At 43.9% G+C, this 19,514-nt stretch overlaps 1 protein-coding gene across 5 annotated transcripts in view; it reads right to left on the reverse strand.

Annotated features, from left to right (window-relative positions):
• The window catches only part of SPATA13 (spermatogenesis associated 13), a 433,930-nt gene that overhangs the window by 56,539 nt on the left and 357,877 nt on the right, over positions 1 to 19,514 (reverse strand). For 4 of the 5 annotated variants that reach the window (XM_066258297.1, XM_066258301.1, XM_066258298.1 and 1 more), the window contains 2 exons: positions 5,016 to 5,381; positions 3,124 to 3,268 (listed from right to left, as the gene is read on the reverse strand). In XM_066258297.1, the coding sequence (XP_066114394.1) occupies positions 3,124 to 3,268; positions 5,016 to 5,381 (511 nt within the window). Of the gene's footprint in view, positions 1 to 3,123; positions 3,269 to 5,015; positions 5,382 to 11,267; positions 11,433 to 19,514 lie in introns of those variants that run through there. The other variant, XM_066258300.1, reaches the window with a different exon arrangement.

Consider the following 19,514-nt stretch of genomic DNA (forward strand, 5'->3'; position numbering starts at 1 on the left):
CACAAAGGACAGAAGGAGTGCTTGACCTTAACTCATTCATTCCCGGGGGCAGCACTACGGACAGTATTCCTGCTACATGTCTTCCGTGGTTCCTTCCCTGTGGTCCCCCAGTTCCCAGACACAACCCTGACTGTCATCCATCTCCTAGACTGTTTCTCCAACCATTCTTTTGATTCTGGAAACATCTGATGCCCTTCCAATTAACTTTCTTCTTGCTTAAGCTAATCATTTGTTGCCTACACAAAAGGACCCTGAAGTTAAAACAAAACACTTTCTGAAAGCAGTCTGCATGTGTACAGGGTTGGAGGAGAAGTCACCTGTGCAGCCCTACCACCTGAACCACACTGCTGTCACCTCTGCACTGAGGTGGCGGACACCGGCACGGTGCTCAGAAGGAAATGACCCTGCCTACACACTGATCTGACATCCAGTCTCCAGCACTGAAACAATACATTTCTATGGTTTAACCACCTGGTTTGCAGTACTTTGTTATGGAGGCTCCAGCAGACTAATAAAGATATGACTTTATTTCCAGTATTTCCCCCACTTTAAAATTGTAGCCATCCTTCCTCATGCTGTTACTTGGTTTTCCTAATTATGCTGTAAAGTACTTTGAAGTAGTCACATGTATGACTCCAACTCAACAGTCCACTGTAACTGGACTTGGACGCTGCTCAGCATCTTGCTATCATAAACATGATCGGGAAAAATGTCTCGAGCCTGCAGCTTTTCTCTCCTGTTGGATAACTTTCTCAAGCTACATCACCAGAAGTCGATGACTGATCAGAGACAACACACATGAGACCTGGGGCTCAACTGCTCTGTAGAAGTACGGCAATGTCCTTATGTGGCTGCCGGGGGTAGACAGAAAATGGAGTTTGGAATTCTAAATGGAAAGAACGCTGACATATGGTAAAGGAAAGGGAGGAAATTCTAGGGACACGAGAGCAAAGGAGGTCTCAGAGCCCAGAGCGAATGGTGGGAACAGGGACGGGCACACTCGAGCCAGAGGAGGGAGAGGAAGAGGTAAAACATCAGCCTGGGCTGCAGAGAAACCTGCAGACTCGTTTAAGGCAGGGGTAGTCAACCTTTTTATACCTACCACCCACTTTTGCATCTCTGTTAGTAGTTTCTAACTGCCCACCGGTTCCACAGTAATGGTGATTTATAAAGTAGAGAAGTAACTTTACTTTATAAAATTTATAAAGCAGTTACAGCAAGTTAAAGCATATAATAATAATTACTTACCAAGTACTTTATGTTGGATTTTCGCTAAGTTTGGCAGAATAAATCTTTATAAAACAACTTACTCTAGGTTAAATCTATCTTCTTATTTATAGTTTGGTTGCTCCACCACCGCCCACCATGAAAGCTGGAACACCCACTAGTGGGCGGTAGAAACCAGGTTGACTACCACTGGTTTAAGGGACTGAGGCTTTATTCCGATGATGATGGGGAAAGTTTGCAAGGAAATAACAAAGAGTCAAAGGTGGCAAACAGTCACTGACTAGCATGTGTATAAAAGCCCAGTCCAAGAAAGCAATAGGGGAGGGGCCTTGGCTGAGAGTGAGGATTAAGGAGCCTCAGAAGCAGGGTGATGCTGAGAACATGACCTTGTGACCATGAATAAGGGGTGTTTAGCTGGCTCCCCTGGGAGCGTGACAAAAGACTCAGTGACAGAAGGAGCCACTGGGCTATTTCCTAGAAACAGGCTCTCTCTTGGACATCTGGACTTGAGTTGTCTGCACATTTCCACATCTAGCTGGCACCTAATTTCTCTTTGCCTTTTGCCTCTGTTTGAGGCAAGGGTCTAGCCTTGATTCCTTTTAATGTGAGTGACATGAGTTAGAAACTGTGCTGGCATACCTCAGAGTGGTAATGCTTCGACAATTCACCAACCCTCTGACCTTTTGCTCTTTGGCCTCCCAGGACAACCTCCTCAACAATTTCTGTGTCTGAATCCACCCGTGACTTCTTGGGTACCCCTGTCTTTAGAATGCCTCCCTTGTCCACCTCCTTGTTCTCTTTCCCTTCTCTGACTCCTCCTGGTCCCCTCTCCTCCTCTCCCTGAAATTGAAGAGTTCTCTAAGTAACACCCTTCGCCTCTTTCAAGTCTCATGAAAAACATGTTTTAAATTTCCCCCTTCTTGCTGCTTTAGTCACTACTTTTCACAGCCCACGGTGGGCTGCCCGCAGTGCTGGAGCCAGAACCCGGGCCGAGGCCTCCTACTGGCCAGGTCATCACTGTCGTGCTCACCACACAATACTCATTTTTACAGATAAGACAGTCAACGCCGTCACTGAAGCTATCATCATTAATGGTCTGCAGTTCTTCACTCAGCACAGTTCAGCAGTTAAAACACAGGCCTTGGTGTTTAAAAATTCTATTTGACTGGTGGCTCAAATCCCATTTCTGCCACTTTCTGGGTGAGTGACTTAGGGCAGTTTCCCTATTGATACCCGGGCTTTTTAATCTGTACAATGAGGATAGGATCTACTGCGGCATAAACATAAGAAATCAAATGAGGGAGCGCATCTGAGCACACAGGATGGCGTCTGCCACACAGCAAGTGCTTCGTGAACATTAGCTTTTATTCCCATCCAGTGCACGCCGGGACCATGCCACCACCCACCCGGACTGGCACTGACATAAATGTTAGTAAAAAGGAAGAGCATCTTTTTTAGAAGTCTAACCATCATTCCCGAAACGTGGTATTTATTACTTCACATCAACAAGTGGGTATGTGCTACAAGAGCACATTTACTACTCTATTATGTAACTTTTCTCTGGTGTTCAGAACAATACCGCTAAATCTTACATACCCAGAAAGAGCCTGAAAAATCCCTGGGACTGCATTTCTGGTTGGATCTTTATCTGCAGGAACACTCAAGTATACAGACACCACAAGGGGAGCAAATGTCTCATACTTGGGGTCACTGCATGATGCAGACCACCCAAAGGGCACCCACCTAGACAGACAGCTGACAACAGACCCAGCTCATGAGATGACCCCTCCTCACTGGCCGGCCAACAATGCCCTGGCCCAGTACACTGGGCACCACGGTTTTCAGAAACCACCCGTTTCTGAAAGGGAAGCCCCGAGCAGGGCCCGGAGGACTTACTGTTGGACGCTCGCATCTGCCGCCGACGTCCCACGCGGTCCAGCCCAATGGGGGTGCTCTGGGAAAATGTGAACGGCCGGAACCGGGCCGAAACCGCCTTGTAGGGCGGCACCTGGTGAGCAGGCACGGGTGGCCTGGCTGCTGGCTATGGGAGGAAAGCAGAGGCAGTGAGAAGGTGCCAGGAAGTGGCAGCTCCGGCATGCTCATCACATACACTGCTGCAAAGGACTCAGCGTTCCTACCTCAGGGCTGCTCACAGATGTGGCATGGTTTCCCCAAAGCATATGCCAAAAGCTTTAGGCTGCACTGAGGCTCAAATGCAAAGACTTATTCTGATTTAAAAAAAAAAAATCAGTACCAACCTATGGGCTCTTACCTCACAGCACCAGGGTTCATCTTATCTGTCAGCAACACACACATGGGCAACACCCAGGAAAAGCCAAGGGTTAGCTAAGAAGAGAAAAAGCAAATTTGGAAAGCAGTGGCTTTCTCACACAGAGGCAGGGTCACAAGGTTCACAAGACATGTTCCCAGCAGCAGCCTCCGGAGGAAGCGAAGTCAGTGCCAACAACCACGGACCACGGACCACGGAGCATGGACCAAGGCTAGGGTGACCAACCATGGCACAGACACTTCTTTCTGGCCCCTTCTACTCATCCATATACAAGCACCCACTAAGCATTTGCAGGATACAGTTGTTTACCTACACTAAGCATGACAACTGATCTTTGCTTAAAAGAGCTGGTTTTCTACAAATTTGTCCTAATCTGTAGAATCCTCTCTATGCAGTGCATGTAACTGCATCAAAAGCCATGCTCGTTCAAGCTGTCCTGAGGTTCTCTGCCTAGTTTCTTAAATGAACTTCGAGTGCAGAATGCTGAGTATACTCCTTTCTGATGCCCTAAAGTGAAATAATTTGTGTTTTAGGTCTTTCCTATACTGTGTTTTGTGTTAAGAGATTACAGTGTGTTTTTAATTCGGAATTATTTCCTAGCACATAGAGCATCTTAACACAAAACATGTGGTATTCTTCAACTTATTTTGTTTTCACCTTAAGAATTCAATTCAATTTAATTCAATTCAGCAAGAGGGCTCTGAGTGCTTGCTATATAAACAAGGTACTATGCTGGGCTTTCCAGGGAGAAGAGAAACATAAAATCCTATACTGATATAGACTTTCCCTTTTAAGAGAGTTTTATGGGTGATTATGATCAGCCATCAAGTTTAAAATATGAAATTGGGCATTTGCTCACGTACTGATCTGTGAACCCTGGATACAGGCTGGGGTATTAGTCTCACCAAATAACAAAAACTCCTACTGAATGGGTCCTTAAAAGTTTTGTATCCTCAAAGAGCTATTTGGATAACTGAAAAACATTTGCTGAATTACTATTACATTATACTAAGGGACTGATATTAAGATTTTAATCTATTGTCAAAGTAGTTGCAAAGCTGGGATTCAAAAGCAAGAAAATGGTGGAAAAAATTATTTCCATATCTCCTAAAAAATCGACATCTTTACTTTCTTCTTATCTTTACATGGTAATAATGGGTGATGCTTTTTTCCCCAAGAATGTCTTCTTTCAGGAGGCTCACTAAACACAACATGGCGACCCTCCCCTTGTTCAAATCTCAGATGATTTAAAACAAGCAACTTTCCCCATATTATTTGAGCAAAGACAGAAGATTAGTAAAACACATCCACATGTCAGATGATTAGGTTTAATATACACAGCAAGCAAAGTCAGGAAGCAAGGTTGTGAGCAGGTGACGTCATCCTTGAGTCAGACAAGAAGAAAGAAAAAGCAGCATCCTGTTTAGTTTGCAGGGGAGAACAAAGGCCAGGAAGCTGAGGGCTCTGCTGGCTTTGGTAGAAGCACACGAGTTCTTACTTGGGTCAGAAGATCCTCTATTGCTTCCGTCTGGCTTTTCTCATAGAAGCTGACCCCACCTATCACAGAGATAGGGCGCCTTCTCGGGCCTCCTTTGGGGCAGCCCATGGTGGTGTCCTGGTCTGCAGGGACCCTGGAGACCATGTTCAGTTGGTGGTCATGGTCCACAATGTCCTCCTTCTGGGGGTCTACAGCAATCGAGTCTTCGGGGATAGACAAACTTCGGCTGGCCAACTGGCCATAGTCTGAGAGTGGTCGAGGCCTTGACCTTTTTCCAGAGCCCCATCGCCTCCTGTAAGTCCTCTGAGTCTCTGTCCTTTCTTCCTCCAGGGATGAGCCCCGCCTCCAGGATTCCTCAGTAACAACCTTTTCAAATTTGAACAAGTTGCATGAGCACTAATATAGAGGAAGGTATTAAAAAAGAACAAGCTATACATTCCTTTTTACTCTCCTTCAGCTTTGTTGCAAGGATTTCTAGGCTTACCTTTTTTTTTTTTAAGGTGGGAGGGGAAGATAGTTAGACAGACTCCCCCATGCGCCCCAACCGGTATCCATCCAGCAACCCCATCTGGGGCTGATGTTCCAATACCGAGCTACTTTTAGTGCCTGAGGCTGAGGCTCTGGGACCAATCAAGCTATTCTCAGTGCCCGGGGCCACACTAGAACCAATTGAGCTACTAGCCACAGAAGGAGAAGAGGGAGAGAAGGGGGAAAGGGAAGGGGGTGAAAAACAGATGGTCGCTTCTCCTGTGTACCCTGACCAGAAATCAAACCCAGGACACCCATACACCAGGCTGTTGCTCTAGCCACTGAGCCACTGGCCAGGGCCAAAACTTATTCATTTAATATTTAAACAGTCAGCACCATTAGGAGTTAATAAAAAAAAACTTTTAAGTATGGTAAGGGTGTCACCCAAAATATACATTAACAGTATCCTGGGGGAAAGGAAAGGCAGGTCTGCTAGGTAGAAGGATGGATACATAATACAACCCATCCCTGCTCTCCTCAGGTACTGTCCTAAAATAATGTTTAAAAATAGAATGTACTTTCAGAAGATGGAGTCCGAGTTGCCAGGGGCTGACACTCACTGATGGGGCATAGGGGAGAGCACTGACCTCAGGTTCAAAGAACCGACTACTACTATGCTATGTGAGCTTGGACATGTCACAGCTGACCTTCCAGGATCTTAGATATCAGACTAGACAACTCACGACTGGAGAGGCTATGATCCTAGATTAAGCAATACGTTCCAATTTATCAAGGGAACTCTTTCAGAGGCAATGCCAAGTACTAGACAAAAGGCCATGAGGTTTGAAAATGAGTGGACTCCTGCGTAAGTCAGATTGGGTCCCTAGCTAGTTTTGTCACCTCGGACATGTTACTTAACCTCTGTGGATTTAGTTCTGTAACTGTTTCCCAATGTGGGGTGGGGGTGTGGGGAAACAAGGCCTAGTGAGGATGAAATACTATAACACTGAGATAGCCTGTATTCGCCATAGTTAATTATTGCCCTTAGAAAAATGCTGCTATAGAATTACTTCCCCTGATTCAGCTCTGCCGGGAGATATCCTTTATCCCAGCAGACCCCTCAAAGTCCAGTCTCAGAGCTCTCCGGGAAGGGGCAGGGAGAGGGGTTAGGCACCATCACGGGTCTGGGAGTCTGGCTGCTGCTTTCAGTTCTTTCATCCCTATACATTATTTAAAAATAAGATAAAAACAGAACCAGGCACTAGAAGAGAACACAATTAACCAGACAAGTCATGTGACTGCAGGGCAGGCAGAGCAGGCCCTGCTAGCAGAGTTGACAGGGCACCCCTAGCTGCCGGGTCAGCCCCGTCCAGGAGCACTGCTGGCCCGAGAGGCCCTACCTCTCTCCAGTCAGCGGCAACTAAAACCTGAGACGCAGGTGCCATCGTTTCCAGCCTGGGCTGTCCCAGCGTTTGCTAGGATCAGGTATCATGAAAAACCTGATTTAGAGTGAAGGAAGCAGGGAAGGACTCACAGATACTCGACGCTGAGCCCATCGCTGTTTCAAATTTGGGAAACCGCAACCCAGAGAAGCAGACTGGCTTGCTCAGGGCCACACAGCTGATTAGCAGCAACAGAGACACTGGCATGTGGGCCTCGTAATTTCTGTTTCCACTATACTGTGGTAGGCAGTCGACAGACATGAGCAGAGTGAAGACTACAGCAGTGGTCCCCAACCCCCGGGCCGCGGACCGCTACTGGTCCGCAGAGAAAGAATAAATAACTTCCATTATTTCCGTTTTATTTATATTTAAGTCTGAACGATGTTTTATTTTTAAAAAGTGACCAGATTACCTCTGTTACATCCGTCTAAGACTCACTCTTGACGCTTGTCTCGGTCACGTGATACATTTATCCGTCCCACCCTAAAGGCCGGTCCTTGAAAATATTTTCTGACATTAAATCGGTCTGTGGCCCAAAAAAGGTTGGGGACCACTGGACTACAGGCCAGGCACAGAAGGTCACCAGGGCAGAAAGCCACAGGTGCCTAGCAATAGGCAAACTGGGAAAACAAGGACCTCCCCCACTCCCAGGGCGACCTTTCCTCCTTAGTTGCTCATGAGGTTTAGACTCCTTAATTTGATATTGCTGGTCATGGAATTCAGACCTTTCCCTTCCCACTAGTCATGTGGTTTTAGACCCCCTTAGAGGAGGAACACAAGGAAGCCAGAGAAGAGCATTTAAGCATTAACCTCCAGAGATAACATCCAGGCCTCCATGGTGTTTCAGCTCCAGGCCCAGAAAAGCAGAAAAGCCAGATAAGTGGTGTCACAGCTGACCTCAGGACTAATGACTATGACCTCAGGACTAATGACCTCAGGACTAATGGCCCCCTGCTCTGGCACTGACCAATCAGTGGAGAACAAGAACCATAAGACATACCTGGAGAACTACTGAATATTCTATTGAAATACTCCCCTGGATCTCCCCACAATCCCCACCCTTAAAAGCCCTTTGGAAGTGCCTATCCCTTCCCCCTCCTCCTTCTCCACTTCTTCCTCCAGGCATGTTTTCCTTGCCCCTTCTTTCTTCTAAGCTCTAAGGGAACCTAGGGAACTTGCAACCGGGGGAGCAGTGGGCAGCAGCAGCTCATCCCAACCTAGCTCCCGAACTTGTCTCCAAGGTCCCCTTTTCTCTTTCTTCCTGCATGGCCAATTACTCTCCCTTTACTTGCTGCATTTTGTCTCTTGATTGAGTTCTTTCTCCCAAGCAAGATAGGAACTGAGGTCTTCTTGCTCCCTGTTGGGCAAATGAGTTTGTAAAATTTGTATTTTTTGAGTTTGCTCACTTTTATTGTTAAAAATGGTGCTGGGCAGCCGTGTGTGCGCTTGCCCTCAGAGCAGGGCAGTTGATTGCAAATTGCGGATTGCATTTCTGCTTGGGAGGGGCCCTTGTTTTGCTAATGTTTGCTGGAGGAGAGGTTTTCCCACCAGAAGGTTTTGAAAAGAGCAGGAGAGAAGAAGGAGAAGAGGCAGAAAGAAGCCATGTTTGCAGAGAGAGGAGAGAATGCAGGGTGCTGAGGAAGAAGCCATGTTGGCAGAGAGAGGAGAGAATGCAGGGTGCTGAGGAAGAAGCCATGTTGGCAGAGAGAGGAGAGAATGCAGGGTGCTGAGGAAGAAGCCATGTTGGCAGAGAGAGGAGAGAATGCAGGGTGCTGAGGAAGAAGCCATGTTGGCAGAGAGAGGAGAGAATGCAGGGTGCTGAGGAAGAAGCCATGTTGGCAGAGAGAGGAGAGAATGCAGGGTGCTGAGGAAGAAGCCATGTTGGCAGAGAGAGGAGAGAATGCAGGGTGCTGAGGAAGAAGCCATGTTGGCAGAGAAAGGTGTGCAGATGGGGAACCAGAGCTGAGGGGCTTTTGCGATCTCTGCTGACACTGGTGGGGGCCTTTGATTCTAGGAGGAACTGGAGAAGATTTTCCTGGTTGTGGAACCGGATAATGTATCAGGGATTTGGGAGCTCTGAATGAATGAAGAGGGAAGTGTTTTTCCTGTGTGTTTGCTCGTTGGGCAGTGCGAGACTTGAATAAAGGAAAGGCCCACCATTTTTTGTCTCCACTGTTTCCTTACTGTCTGCCCGAATCCAGAGGGAACCTGAACACACATGTGCATGGCTGCGAGGGCCGTGGCTACTGGCCCTACATTCCTCATGTAACAATACCACAAAATTTCCCCTTATCAGGTCAGCTCTGCTCAAAGAAAGATGGGTTCTAGCAATTACCAATGACCTTGCTATCTATTGACTCTTAGTGCCCAGAGCACTGTATTTCATATCACCACTGAAGGGGTCCAGAACACAATGCTGAGGCCTAAGTGCTGTTTTTTTTTGTTTTTTTTTTTTAATTGAGACATGGGGAGGCGGGGAGGCAGAGACAGACTCCTACATGCACCCCCAATCGAGATCCACCTGGAAGCCCCCAGCCCCTGCTGCTCATCAACTGAGCTATTTTAGCACTGAGGTGAGGCCATGGAGCCATCCTCAGTGCCCAGAGCCAACTTGCTCAAACCATTCAAGCCATGACTGTGGGAGAGGAAATAGGGGGGGGAAGCAGATGGTCACTTCTGTGTGCCCTGATGGGGAATTGAACCCAGGACTTCCACACACCAGGCTGATGCTCTACCACTGAGCCAACTGGCCAGAACCCCAAATGCTGTTTTCAGCTGAAGATATTTAATGACTAGGTTTCTTTTTTCAATACTCCCTTATCTGCCTGGAAGCAGGATCCCCCAGAACAACTCATTTACCATAAATTTGCTTATTTGGGATAGAATTTCTTCCTTCCGACCAGGGAAGATGGAGTCTTCCCATTCCAGCAGAGAAGCCCTTACCGAAACAGACATGCTCACAAAACCACCCTGTCTCCTCTCCCCTTTCCCCAGGCCCACTGCTCTTTCCTAAAAGCCCCTTATTTCTCCATCAGCACCCCTTTCCCTTATTAAGAGGGTATATAAGTCCCCTATTCTAACCACTTCCTGCAGTCACACTTTTTCTGTGAACTCCCACTTACCTACATGAATATAAATTTGTTCTTTCTTTTCAAATTTGTCTTTTGTCAAATCCCTCACACCCCTTCCACAAATCTAAGAGGGGGAAAGTACCGTATTTCCCCATGTATAAGATGCACCTTTTTTTCAAAAAGTTTGGGGTCTAAAAATGGGTGCGTCCTATACAGCAGTTGTAGACTTTTTACTTGCATTTCCCACTTTTTGACAGTAATGAGGAGTTGTATGAATCTAATGATGAATAAAATTTGAGTTCAAAAACTTAATGTAATACATTTTTTTTTTTCAAATTTCAGGCCCCAAAATTAAGGTGTGTCTTATACATGGGAGTGTCTTATACATGGGGCAATACGGTATAAGAGAAATCACAGAAATGTTAATACTACTTTGCACTAAACAGACACAGGCTATTAAGTATTGTTTAAATTACCACATCAAATGGCACAGACACCTTAAGCACACAATGAGGCTAAACCCATTTGTAGTATCACCCTCTGATAAAAAGCTTCAGAAACAAGCTAGAAAAACAACGTACAACAAAATTACAGGTGAAAATAGTGTGGTCACAAATCTACATGTGGTTTTGTTTGCAATTATGCAATATGCAGCCTGCTTTTCCTCACTGATTCAAAAAAGAAAATATGAAAAGGGGTTTAAGAAAACAAGAAGCTGTCTAAGCTGTTCAGGTAATAAATCCTTCTGAGACCAAAACATACTTGAGGAAGTGACGGAGGCCACGAGAGCAGGGGATTAGAGGGCAGGGGAGGGCTTGCTTCCTTTAACACAGCAGGCCTCGGTGTCCGCGAGCCCCCTAAGGACCTATTTTATTCTACTGAAGACATACAAGGAGAAGCACCTTCCTCAAGTGGCACCACATATTCTAGGAACTGTAAACATTAGTTAACAGGATAACATACAAAACTGGAAAATACTCATCTTACTCCTAGCAGACACACCAAGGGAGGCAGGAAAGGAGAGACAACGTCGAGTCCCTCCGCTTTAGGCCCCCATTCAGTGATCCGTGGCCAGAAGTGACTTAACATTCCTCACAGAACAAGTCTGGGCTTTGAGGCATAATCTGAGACTAAATCCTTTTTAGCAAAATTTACCTACTTTCAAAATACAACCTGCGTTCATTCTGGGGAATGTAGTGAGTGTGACTACGCCTGGAACCACAAACCCAACACCAAGAGCAAAGAACACTCTCCAACAAGGCACTACCTACCCCGGACTGGGCTACAGGCAGCGGTGGTCCACAGAGACACTGCAGGAACAAGCTGTTGAACACATCCATGCTCTCTGAGATTTTTTCTTCCTTGAAAAGACTCTACTCAGGGGCTTAAGTGGCCAGGGCTCTGCTTAGTCACTTTCTGCCCACAGGTCAGCAGCCTGAGCCTCAGATCAATCCAGGGCTCTGTAAGCTTGAATGGCCAATTCACACCCAAGCTATAAACCTTTGTAAACAGACTGCAGTGGAGTGGCTGCCCTTTTAACTCTTGCTTCTCACTCCATATAGTCTGAATGTACTTCCCCCAGGCAGGGCTCCCTACATCTTTTCTTCCTATATAAGATTCCTTTAGAAACTTCAAAACATTTTTTTTAAACCACAGGGAGATTACATTACTAACTAGCAGCAAAAATAAAGAAACGCAGGCACACACAAAAAACTGATCTAAGGTAAGTAAATGGGTCCACTCGCAGGTGTCATGGGTTGAAACATGAGCTCCTAGAAGATACATTGAAGCCCGACTCCCCAGTGATCTTGTTTGGGAATACCATGTTTGCAGATGTATTGAGTTACGATGAGGTCATACTAGATTAGGAGGGCTCTGCTCCAGTGGCTGCTGTCCCTAGAAGAGGGAAATCCGCACACAAAGACAAAGAAAAAAGGAAGAAAGCTGTGTGAAGAACAGAGGCAGAGATTAGAATAATGCATTTACAAGCCAAGATTCTCCCCTAGGGCCTTAAAGGGAGCTTGGCCTTGCCCACCCCTCTACAACAAAGAGACTAAAATGTTCTGCCACCCAGTCAGCGGTAATTTGTTATAGTAGCTTGAGGAAGTTAACACAGCAAGGCAGTTCAGAAGAAAATATAGGCAAAGAAATTAAGATGTTTTGTATAGATTTAAAAAAATAAACTAAAGGAAAATGACTTTGCTTTGAGCAAGCCAAAGTTACTTTCAAGATGCTATTAATATAATAAGCAAGCCTCCAATGTTTCCCAGGTGGCCAGACTCCTGGATACTGTAGGGATGGCAGGTACAGCCACTGAGCTGGAGGGAGAAGGGAAAGCATCTTGACAATGTTATAGAGGACGGCAGCAAGGACACTGAAGTAAACTATGATTGTTGAGTGCCTATGACTTGCCAGACTATACCATGGACATGTTACCTTATTTAACCTCTGCTACCACCCTAAGGGTGTATTATTTCCCACATTTTACAGTTTAAGACATTGAGGCTAAAATAAATAAAATCACTCGCTCAGGTTAATAGAGCCAGAAAGGGGGAGGGCCCATTTTATAACCCAGTTCATCTCACTTAAAAAACTGTCTGGGCCCTGGCCGGTAGGCTCAGTGGTAGAGCATTGGCCCAGTGTGTGGAAGTCCTGGGTTTGATTCCTGGCCAGGGCACACAGGAGAAGCGCCCATCTGCTTCTCCACCCATCTCCTTCTCTTTTCTCTCTATCTCTCTCTTCCACTCCCACAACCAAGGCTCCACTGGAGCAAAGCTGGTCTGGGCGCTGAGGATGGCTCTATGGCCTCCACCTCAGGCTCTAGAATGGCTCTGGCCACAACAGAGCAATACCCGAGACAGGCAGAGCATCGCCCTCTGGAGGGTGTGCCAGGTGGATCCCAGTTGGGTGCATGCAAGAGTCTGACTGCCTCCTCACTTCTAACTTCGGAAAAATACAAAAAAAAAAAAAATCTGTCTGCCCTGGCCAGATATCTTCATTGGTTAGAGTATCATCCTGATACTAACAGGTTATTAATTCGATCCCCAGTCAGGGCACATACAGGAACATATTAATCTTTCTGTCTATCTGTCCCCCTCTCCCTTCTTCTCCCTCTAAACTCAATAAATTAAAGTTTTAAAACAAATTTCTGTCCTTATTACTTTGCAGCCCTGTATCCTTGGCACATTCTTTTTTCTTTTAAATTAAATCAAATGTACTGATTTTTTAAAGTATAGTTCACATACAATATTATATTAGTTTCATGTGTACAGGGGGACCTCGGGTTACGACATAGTTCTGTTCCTACAACAGTGACATAACTCAAATTTTGGTTAACTCGAAACACACCCTAGCCTAAGTCACTTAGCTATCCTACCCCAGTTGTAAAATCATAATCTAGAACATAAAAACACAACTAAGCCACAGAAAAAGGAAAAGGACATGAATATACTGTACCCTGTACTGCATATTCTTCTGCCACGGGCAACCAAACTAGTTTGCCCAAGTAGTCCAAAAGTATGGCATTAACAGCATAAGCAGAAACAATCACATCTCAATTTTTTAAAGTTTTTATGGGAGTGAGTATGGTAAACTTGAAACGTCTATGTCAAGACTGTTGTAACCTGAGGACCCCTGTATAACACAGTGAGTGACTCTACATTTGTATACCTTATAATGTGATCACCAAGATAAATCTAGTATCTATCTTAACCATACAAAGTTATTATGATATTATTTGATATACAATGAGTTGTACATTATATCCCCATGACTTATTTTGTAACTTATTATGCTATAAAGAATGGGACAGAGAGGAGAAAGACGAATGGGAAAACAGTCCTAACTTCTCCGGTGGAAGAAGATGGAAGCAGGTATCTGGGCTCACAACGTCACAACATCATCTGTACTCACGAAATGGCATTTTAAGTCATGGTTGAAAGCACACCAACATTCAAATCAGTAGCCCCAAGAGCCTTTAGAATCACAAAAACAAAGGATTTCATAATAGAATACAGAGTAGCACCTTCATGAATCATCCTTTCCCACAAATGATTTCATTTCGGTTAAGGTCATGTGATTGTACCCAGTTGCTCAGGCATCCTAACTCTTCCCTCATCCCCACAAACCACAGGCACCCAGTCCCCACATTCTGTCAATAACTTGATCTCAGGGGGAATCCATTTTACCATTCCACTTCATGAAACTACCCTGATTGTTTCTTACCTTGCTTTCCAACCTTGGATCCTCTCTCTATACTACTGCTAAAACACACATCTGATCATAGCAGGCCGGTACCTAGAACACACGCAAGGCCAACAAAAATCTCATCTAATATGTCTTCCCAGCTCTGTCTTCAGACAGTTATTCTCCAGACACCAAACCCTCCTCATCTTCCATGTATTTACTGCAATGTAAATATGGTAAGTCCTGCCACCTCTTTTTCTCCTTTGTCAATGTGGAAAACTCATCCTTCAAAATATCATCCTTAAAAAACCACTTCCTATAAGAAAACTTCATAAACTCTCTTGAGCTTTGAGTTCTTTGCTCCTTTCTATGCCTCCATTTAAACCACTATAAAAATTTTTTTTAAAGATTTTATTTATTCCTTTTAGAGAGGAGAGAGAGAGAGAAGAGGGGGAGAAATAGGAAGCACCAACTCCCATATGTGCCTTGACCGGGCAAGCCCAGGGTTTCGAACCGGCAACCTCAGTGTTCCAGGTCTACGATTTATCTACTGTGCCACCATAGGCCAGACAAACTACTACAAAATTTGCATAGCCTTTATTTGTTTATGTGAATATTATACAAAAGCAACTACTTCCATTCTTTTCAAACTATCCAACACTGTGATAATGTCCTCAGAGTCTACACTACAACCTGAGAAACGGGTAATTAAAAATGTTTCATGAATGTGTCGAGGGATGAATGGGTGAGTTGGAGCATAGATAAGTGAGTAAATCAACGAACAACCTGGATGGCAAGAAGGCTGTTCTCATTCATATGTGATTTTATATAAATAAACTTACATTAAGTTATTGCTTAGTTATTATACTAAGTCTGAGTCTCTGACCAGAGATATAAATATCTTATAGTCAGTAACCATGTTTTAGATCAGCAAATCAACCATTCCTTTCCAGTCTTCTTCAAAACCTACTCAAATTCTGTGCTACCCTGAAAACAGACTGACTGCAATTTCCTTTCCCCAATTATCAACAATCCTGTTTTGAAGGTCTATTTATTTCACATCTGTAAGGAACAAGACAATGAAATCTTTTCCAACAAGTAAGTTTCCAAATAAGCTGGCAACAGACAGTAAAAGGACTTAAAAACATGTCTTTTCTCTATCTTAGTTTAAGTTTGATGCGGTACTAGAAAGAGAAAGAGGCTTGGCATAGATGAAGGAAACACAATGAATTAAAAGGGCATCATGATGAAAAGTTGGAAAACAATCGTCAGAAAATGACCACACTTTTACTTGGATTCTTTCTTCCTTCAGGAAACTGGTGATGGCAGAGTGTGTGTGTGTTACCCCTCCTTTAACCCTGTAAAGGACTTCAGCCAGTGAACTGAGTCAAGCAAACCCTAGCCCTTAATTAGATCTGCTGTTCACCAAAAACCCTTTTAATGAGTCATTTGGATTGTGTGTAGTGGGACCACCACAAAGATAAAGCAAGACCAAGAGACAGGACCAGAGTGTTTTTCCTTCAAGAAATCTTATTGGAAACTGGAAAAGACACTCAGTTGTGTAGCCCCCTTTTTTTCTCCCTGTGTGCCACTGGCCCCCACCCCCAACAGGAGAACCATTAACTCCAGCCTCCTGGCCTCCCAACCCTCCAGTGGCCACGCCCTGCTGAAGAGTGCTGGCTGCACCCACCCTGGACCAGCAGTGCGCTTTCTCTTGGGGAGCTCTGCTCTGTAGTAGGGGCCACTTTCCCCAAACTGAGTGCTTGACCGCATTGCGCCCAAAAAGGAGACCCACTAGCCCCGTCCTCCCAACCCCAGGTGCCCTGCCCTTGCAAGCTTGCACCTTGTGGAAGAGACTGCAGGCTGCAGGCAGACTGGGCCCACTCTATAGACTTTTAAGGAAATCCAACAGCCTCAAGGGGTGGCAAAGCAGTAGACAGGTGAAAGCAGATGTTGGGGTGTCTTGGGCCTTTTATTGATATGCCCCTGGGCTTGAGCTGGTGGAAGCCGACCTTTGTACACAGCTTGGACCTTCCCATGTGCACCCAGACCCAGTGAAGGCAGCCACAAATTGCAAATCGTTTGGTAGCTCCAGACAGCTAGCCCAAGGCTGAGTACAGGCAGCAAATGACATTCACCTGTACCATAGTCACTCCTGGACTCAGAAACAACAAAGCCAATAGCAGACTTCAGACTACAGCAGAGCACATATTAACTAGACACACAGTGGTACACCCAAAAGGTGATCCTGGTAGGGACCAGACCCTGTGAAGGGCCAACTCCATTTCAGGAAGAAGCCCCCATACCCTAGCTAATACACGTGGTTGGGAACAATCCCACAGTCAGCCAGCCTGAGGGTTAACCCTCCTCGTGGGTGGGCCAACAGCAATCAAGACTCAGCCACAACAGCAGAGCTCAAACATGCCACACAAGAGACATTCCTGAAGCACCTAGACCAAGAAGATTATACAATAGCTCCATAAGAAACCTACTACAAAAGACCACCATATCAAAATTACGAGAAATAGTAGATCAGTATCTAAAATAAAGAATACATTAAAATGCCTGAAGAGTCCTAATCAAGATAAGCCCAAAGAGGCCCACACCAAGAAAAAATAATTAAAATGCCAAAGGTTAAAGACAAAGAGAGAGTCTTAAGAGCAGCAAGAAAAAGTTACCTACAAGAAAGCTCCTATAAGGCTTTCAGCTGATTTCTCAACAGAAATACTTCAGACAAGAAAGGACTGACATAAAATATTCAGTGATGAACAGCAAGAATCTACAATCAAGATTACTCTACCAGAAAAGCTATCATTTAGAATTGAAGAAGGGATAAAGAGATTCCCAGACAAGAAAAAACTAAAGAAGTTAATCACCACCAAGCCAATATAAAAGAAATATTAAAGGATCTTCTTTAAGAATAATAATAAGAAAAAAAAAGATGAAAAATGTAAATAACAAAATGGCAATAAATACATACCTATCAATAAGTACATCAAATGCAAATGGATTAAGTGCTCCAATCAAATACGCATAAGTTTGCCAAATAAATAACAAAACCAGACCTTTATGTATGCTATTTATAAGAGACTCATTTCAGATCAAAAGACACATAGTCTGAAAGTAAAGGTAATAAGAAGAAACAAAGAAGGACACTACATATCCTGTGTTTTAATGTCTATTCTGTCTAATATAAGTATTGCTACCATTGGATGAAATAAACACCTATAAACATATAACCTTGCAAAACTGAATCAAGAAGAAATTGAAAATCTGAACAGACCAACTATAACTAATGAAATTAAAGCAGTAATAAAAAAACTCCCAGCAAACATAAGTTCTGGACTGGATAGCCTCATAGATGAATTGTATCAAATATTCAAAGAACTATCACATATCCTTCTCAAACTATTCCAAAATATTCAAGAGGAGTGAAGACTCCCAAGCTCATTTTACAAGGCCAGCATTGTCCTAATTTCAAAACCAGAAAAAGACAATATGAAGAAAGAAAATTATAGGCCAATATTCCTGATGAACAGAAATGCAAAAATCCTCAAAGAAACATTAGCAAATAGGATCCAGGAATAGATTAAAAAGGTCATACACAATGATCAAGTGGAATTTATTTCTGGGATGCAAGATTGTCACAACATCAGCAAATCAATAAACATGATACATCATATAAACAAAAATGAATGATAAAAAATCATATTACCATAACAATAGGTACAGAAAAAGCATTTGACAAAATCCAGAACCCATTTAGGATAAAAAAACTCTCAGCAAAGTGAATAAAGGGACCATACCTGAACATAATAAAGACCATATAGAGAAACCCACCGTCCACATCATACCCAACGAGGAAAAAGTAAGACTTTCCGTTAAGATCAGTAACAAGACAGGGATGGTCACTTTCACCCTTTATTCAACATACTACTGGAAGTCCTAGCTATAGCAATCAGACAAAAAAAAATAAAAAAAGAAACAAAAGGCATCCAAATTGGAAAGGAAGAACTCTCATTACTAGTAGATGACATGATACTGTATATAAAGAAACCTAAAGATTTCACCAAAAAATAAAAAAAAACCTCCAGTAGAACTGATAAATTAAGTAAAGTAGCAAGATACAAAATAAACATTCAGAAGTAGATTGCATTTCTATACACCAATAATAAACTATCAGAAAGAGAAACTAAGAAATCCCATATACAATTACATAAAAAAAAAATTACCTTAGCCTGACTAGGCAGTGGCGCAGTGGATAGAGCGTCAGACTGGGATGCAGAAAAAAAAATTACCTAGGATTAAATTTAACCTAGGAGGTAAAAGGCCTGGACTCAGAAAATTATAAGATAATGAAGAAAGAAATTAAATAAGATATAAATAAATGAAAGCATATACCATGCCTATGGATAGAAAGAATTAACATCATTAAAATGTCCGTATTATACAAAACAATCTAGAGATTCAATACAATTCCTATCAAAATATCAATGGTGTATTTCACAGAACCAGAATAATCCAAAATTTTATGTGAAACCACAAAAGGCCCCAAACAGCCTCAGAAATCTTGAGAAAGAAGAATAAAGTTGGATGGATTACAGTACCTGATATGAAACTATACTACAAGGCCATACAAGTAACCTAAATAGCATGGTACTGGCATAAAAACAGACATATACATCAATGGAACAGAATAGAGAGCCCAGAAATAAATCCACACCTATATGGTCAGTTAATATTTGACAAATAGAACATACAATGGGGTTAAAACAGCTTATTTGATAAATGATGTTAGTCAAACTGCACTGATACATGAAAACTGAAACTACAACACCTTCTTACTATACAATAATAAACTCAAAATGGATTAAAGACTTAAATGTAAGACACAGAAACATAAAACTCCTAAATAAAAATATTATAAGGAAATAAAACAAAATAAACAAATAGGACTACATCAAACTAAAGTTTTTGCCCTGGCCGGTTGGCTCAGCGGTAGAGCATCGGCCCAGCGTGTGGAGGACCCAGGTTCAATTCCGGCCAGGGCACACAGGAGAAGCGCCCATTTGCTTCTCCACCCTCCGCCGCGCTTTCCTCTCTGTCTCTCTCTTCCCCTCCCGCAGCCAAGGTTCCATTGGAGCAAAGATGGCCCGGGCGCTGGGGATGGCTCTGTGGCCTCTGCCCCAGGCGCTAGAGTGGCTCTGGTCGCAACATGGCGACGCCCAGGATGGGCAGAGCATCGCCCCCTGGTGGGCAGAGCATCGCCCCCTGGTGGGCAGGGCGTGCCGGGTGGATCCCGGTCGGGCGCATGCGGGAGTCTGTCTGACTGT

Source organism: Saccopteryx bilineata, chromosome 2, assembly GCF_036850765.1.
Source record: "Saccopteryx bilineata isolate mSacBil1 chromosome 2, mSacBil1_pri_phased_curated, whole genome shotgun sequence".
Classification (NCBI taxonomy): domain Eukaryota; kingdom Metazoa; phylum Chordata; class Mammalia; order Chiroptera; family Emballonuridae; genus Saccopteryx; species Saccopteryx bilineata.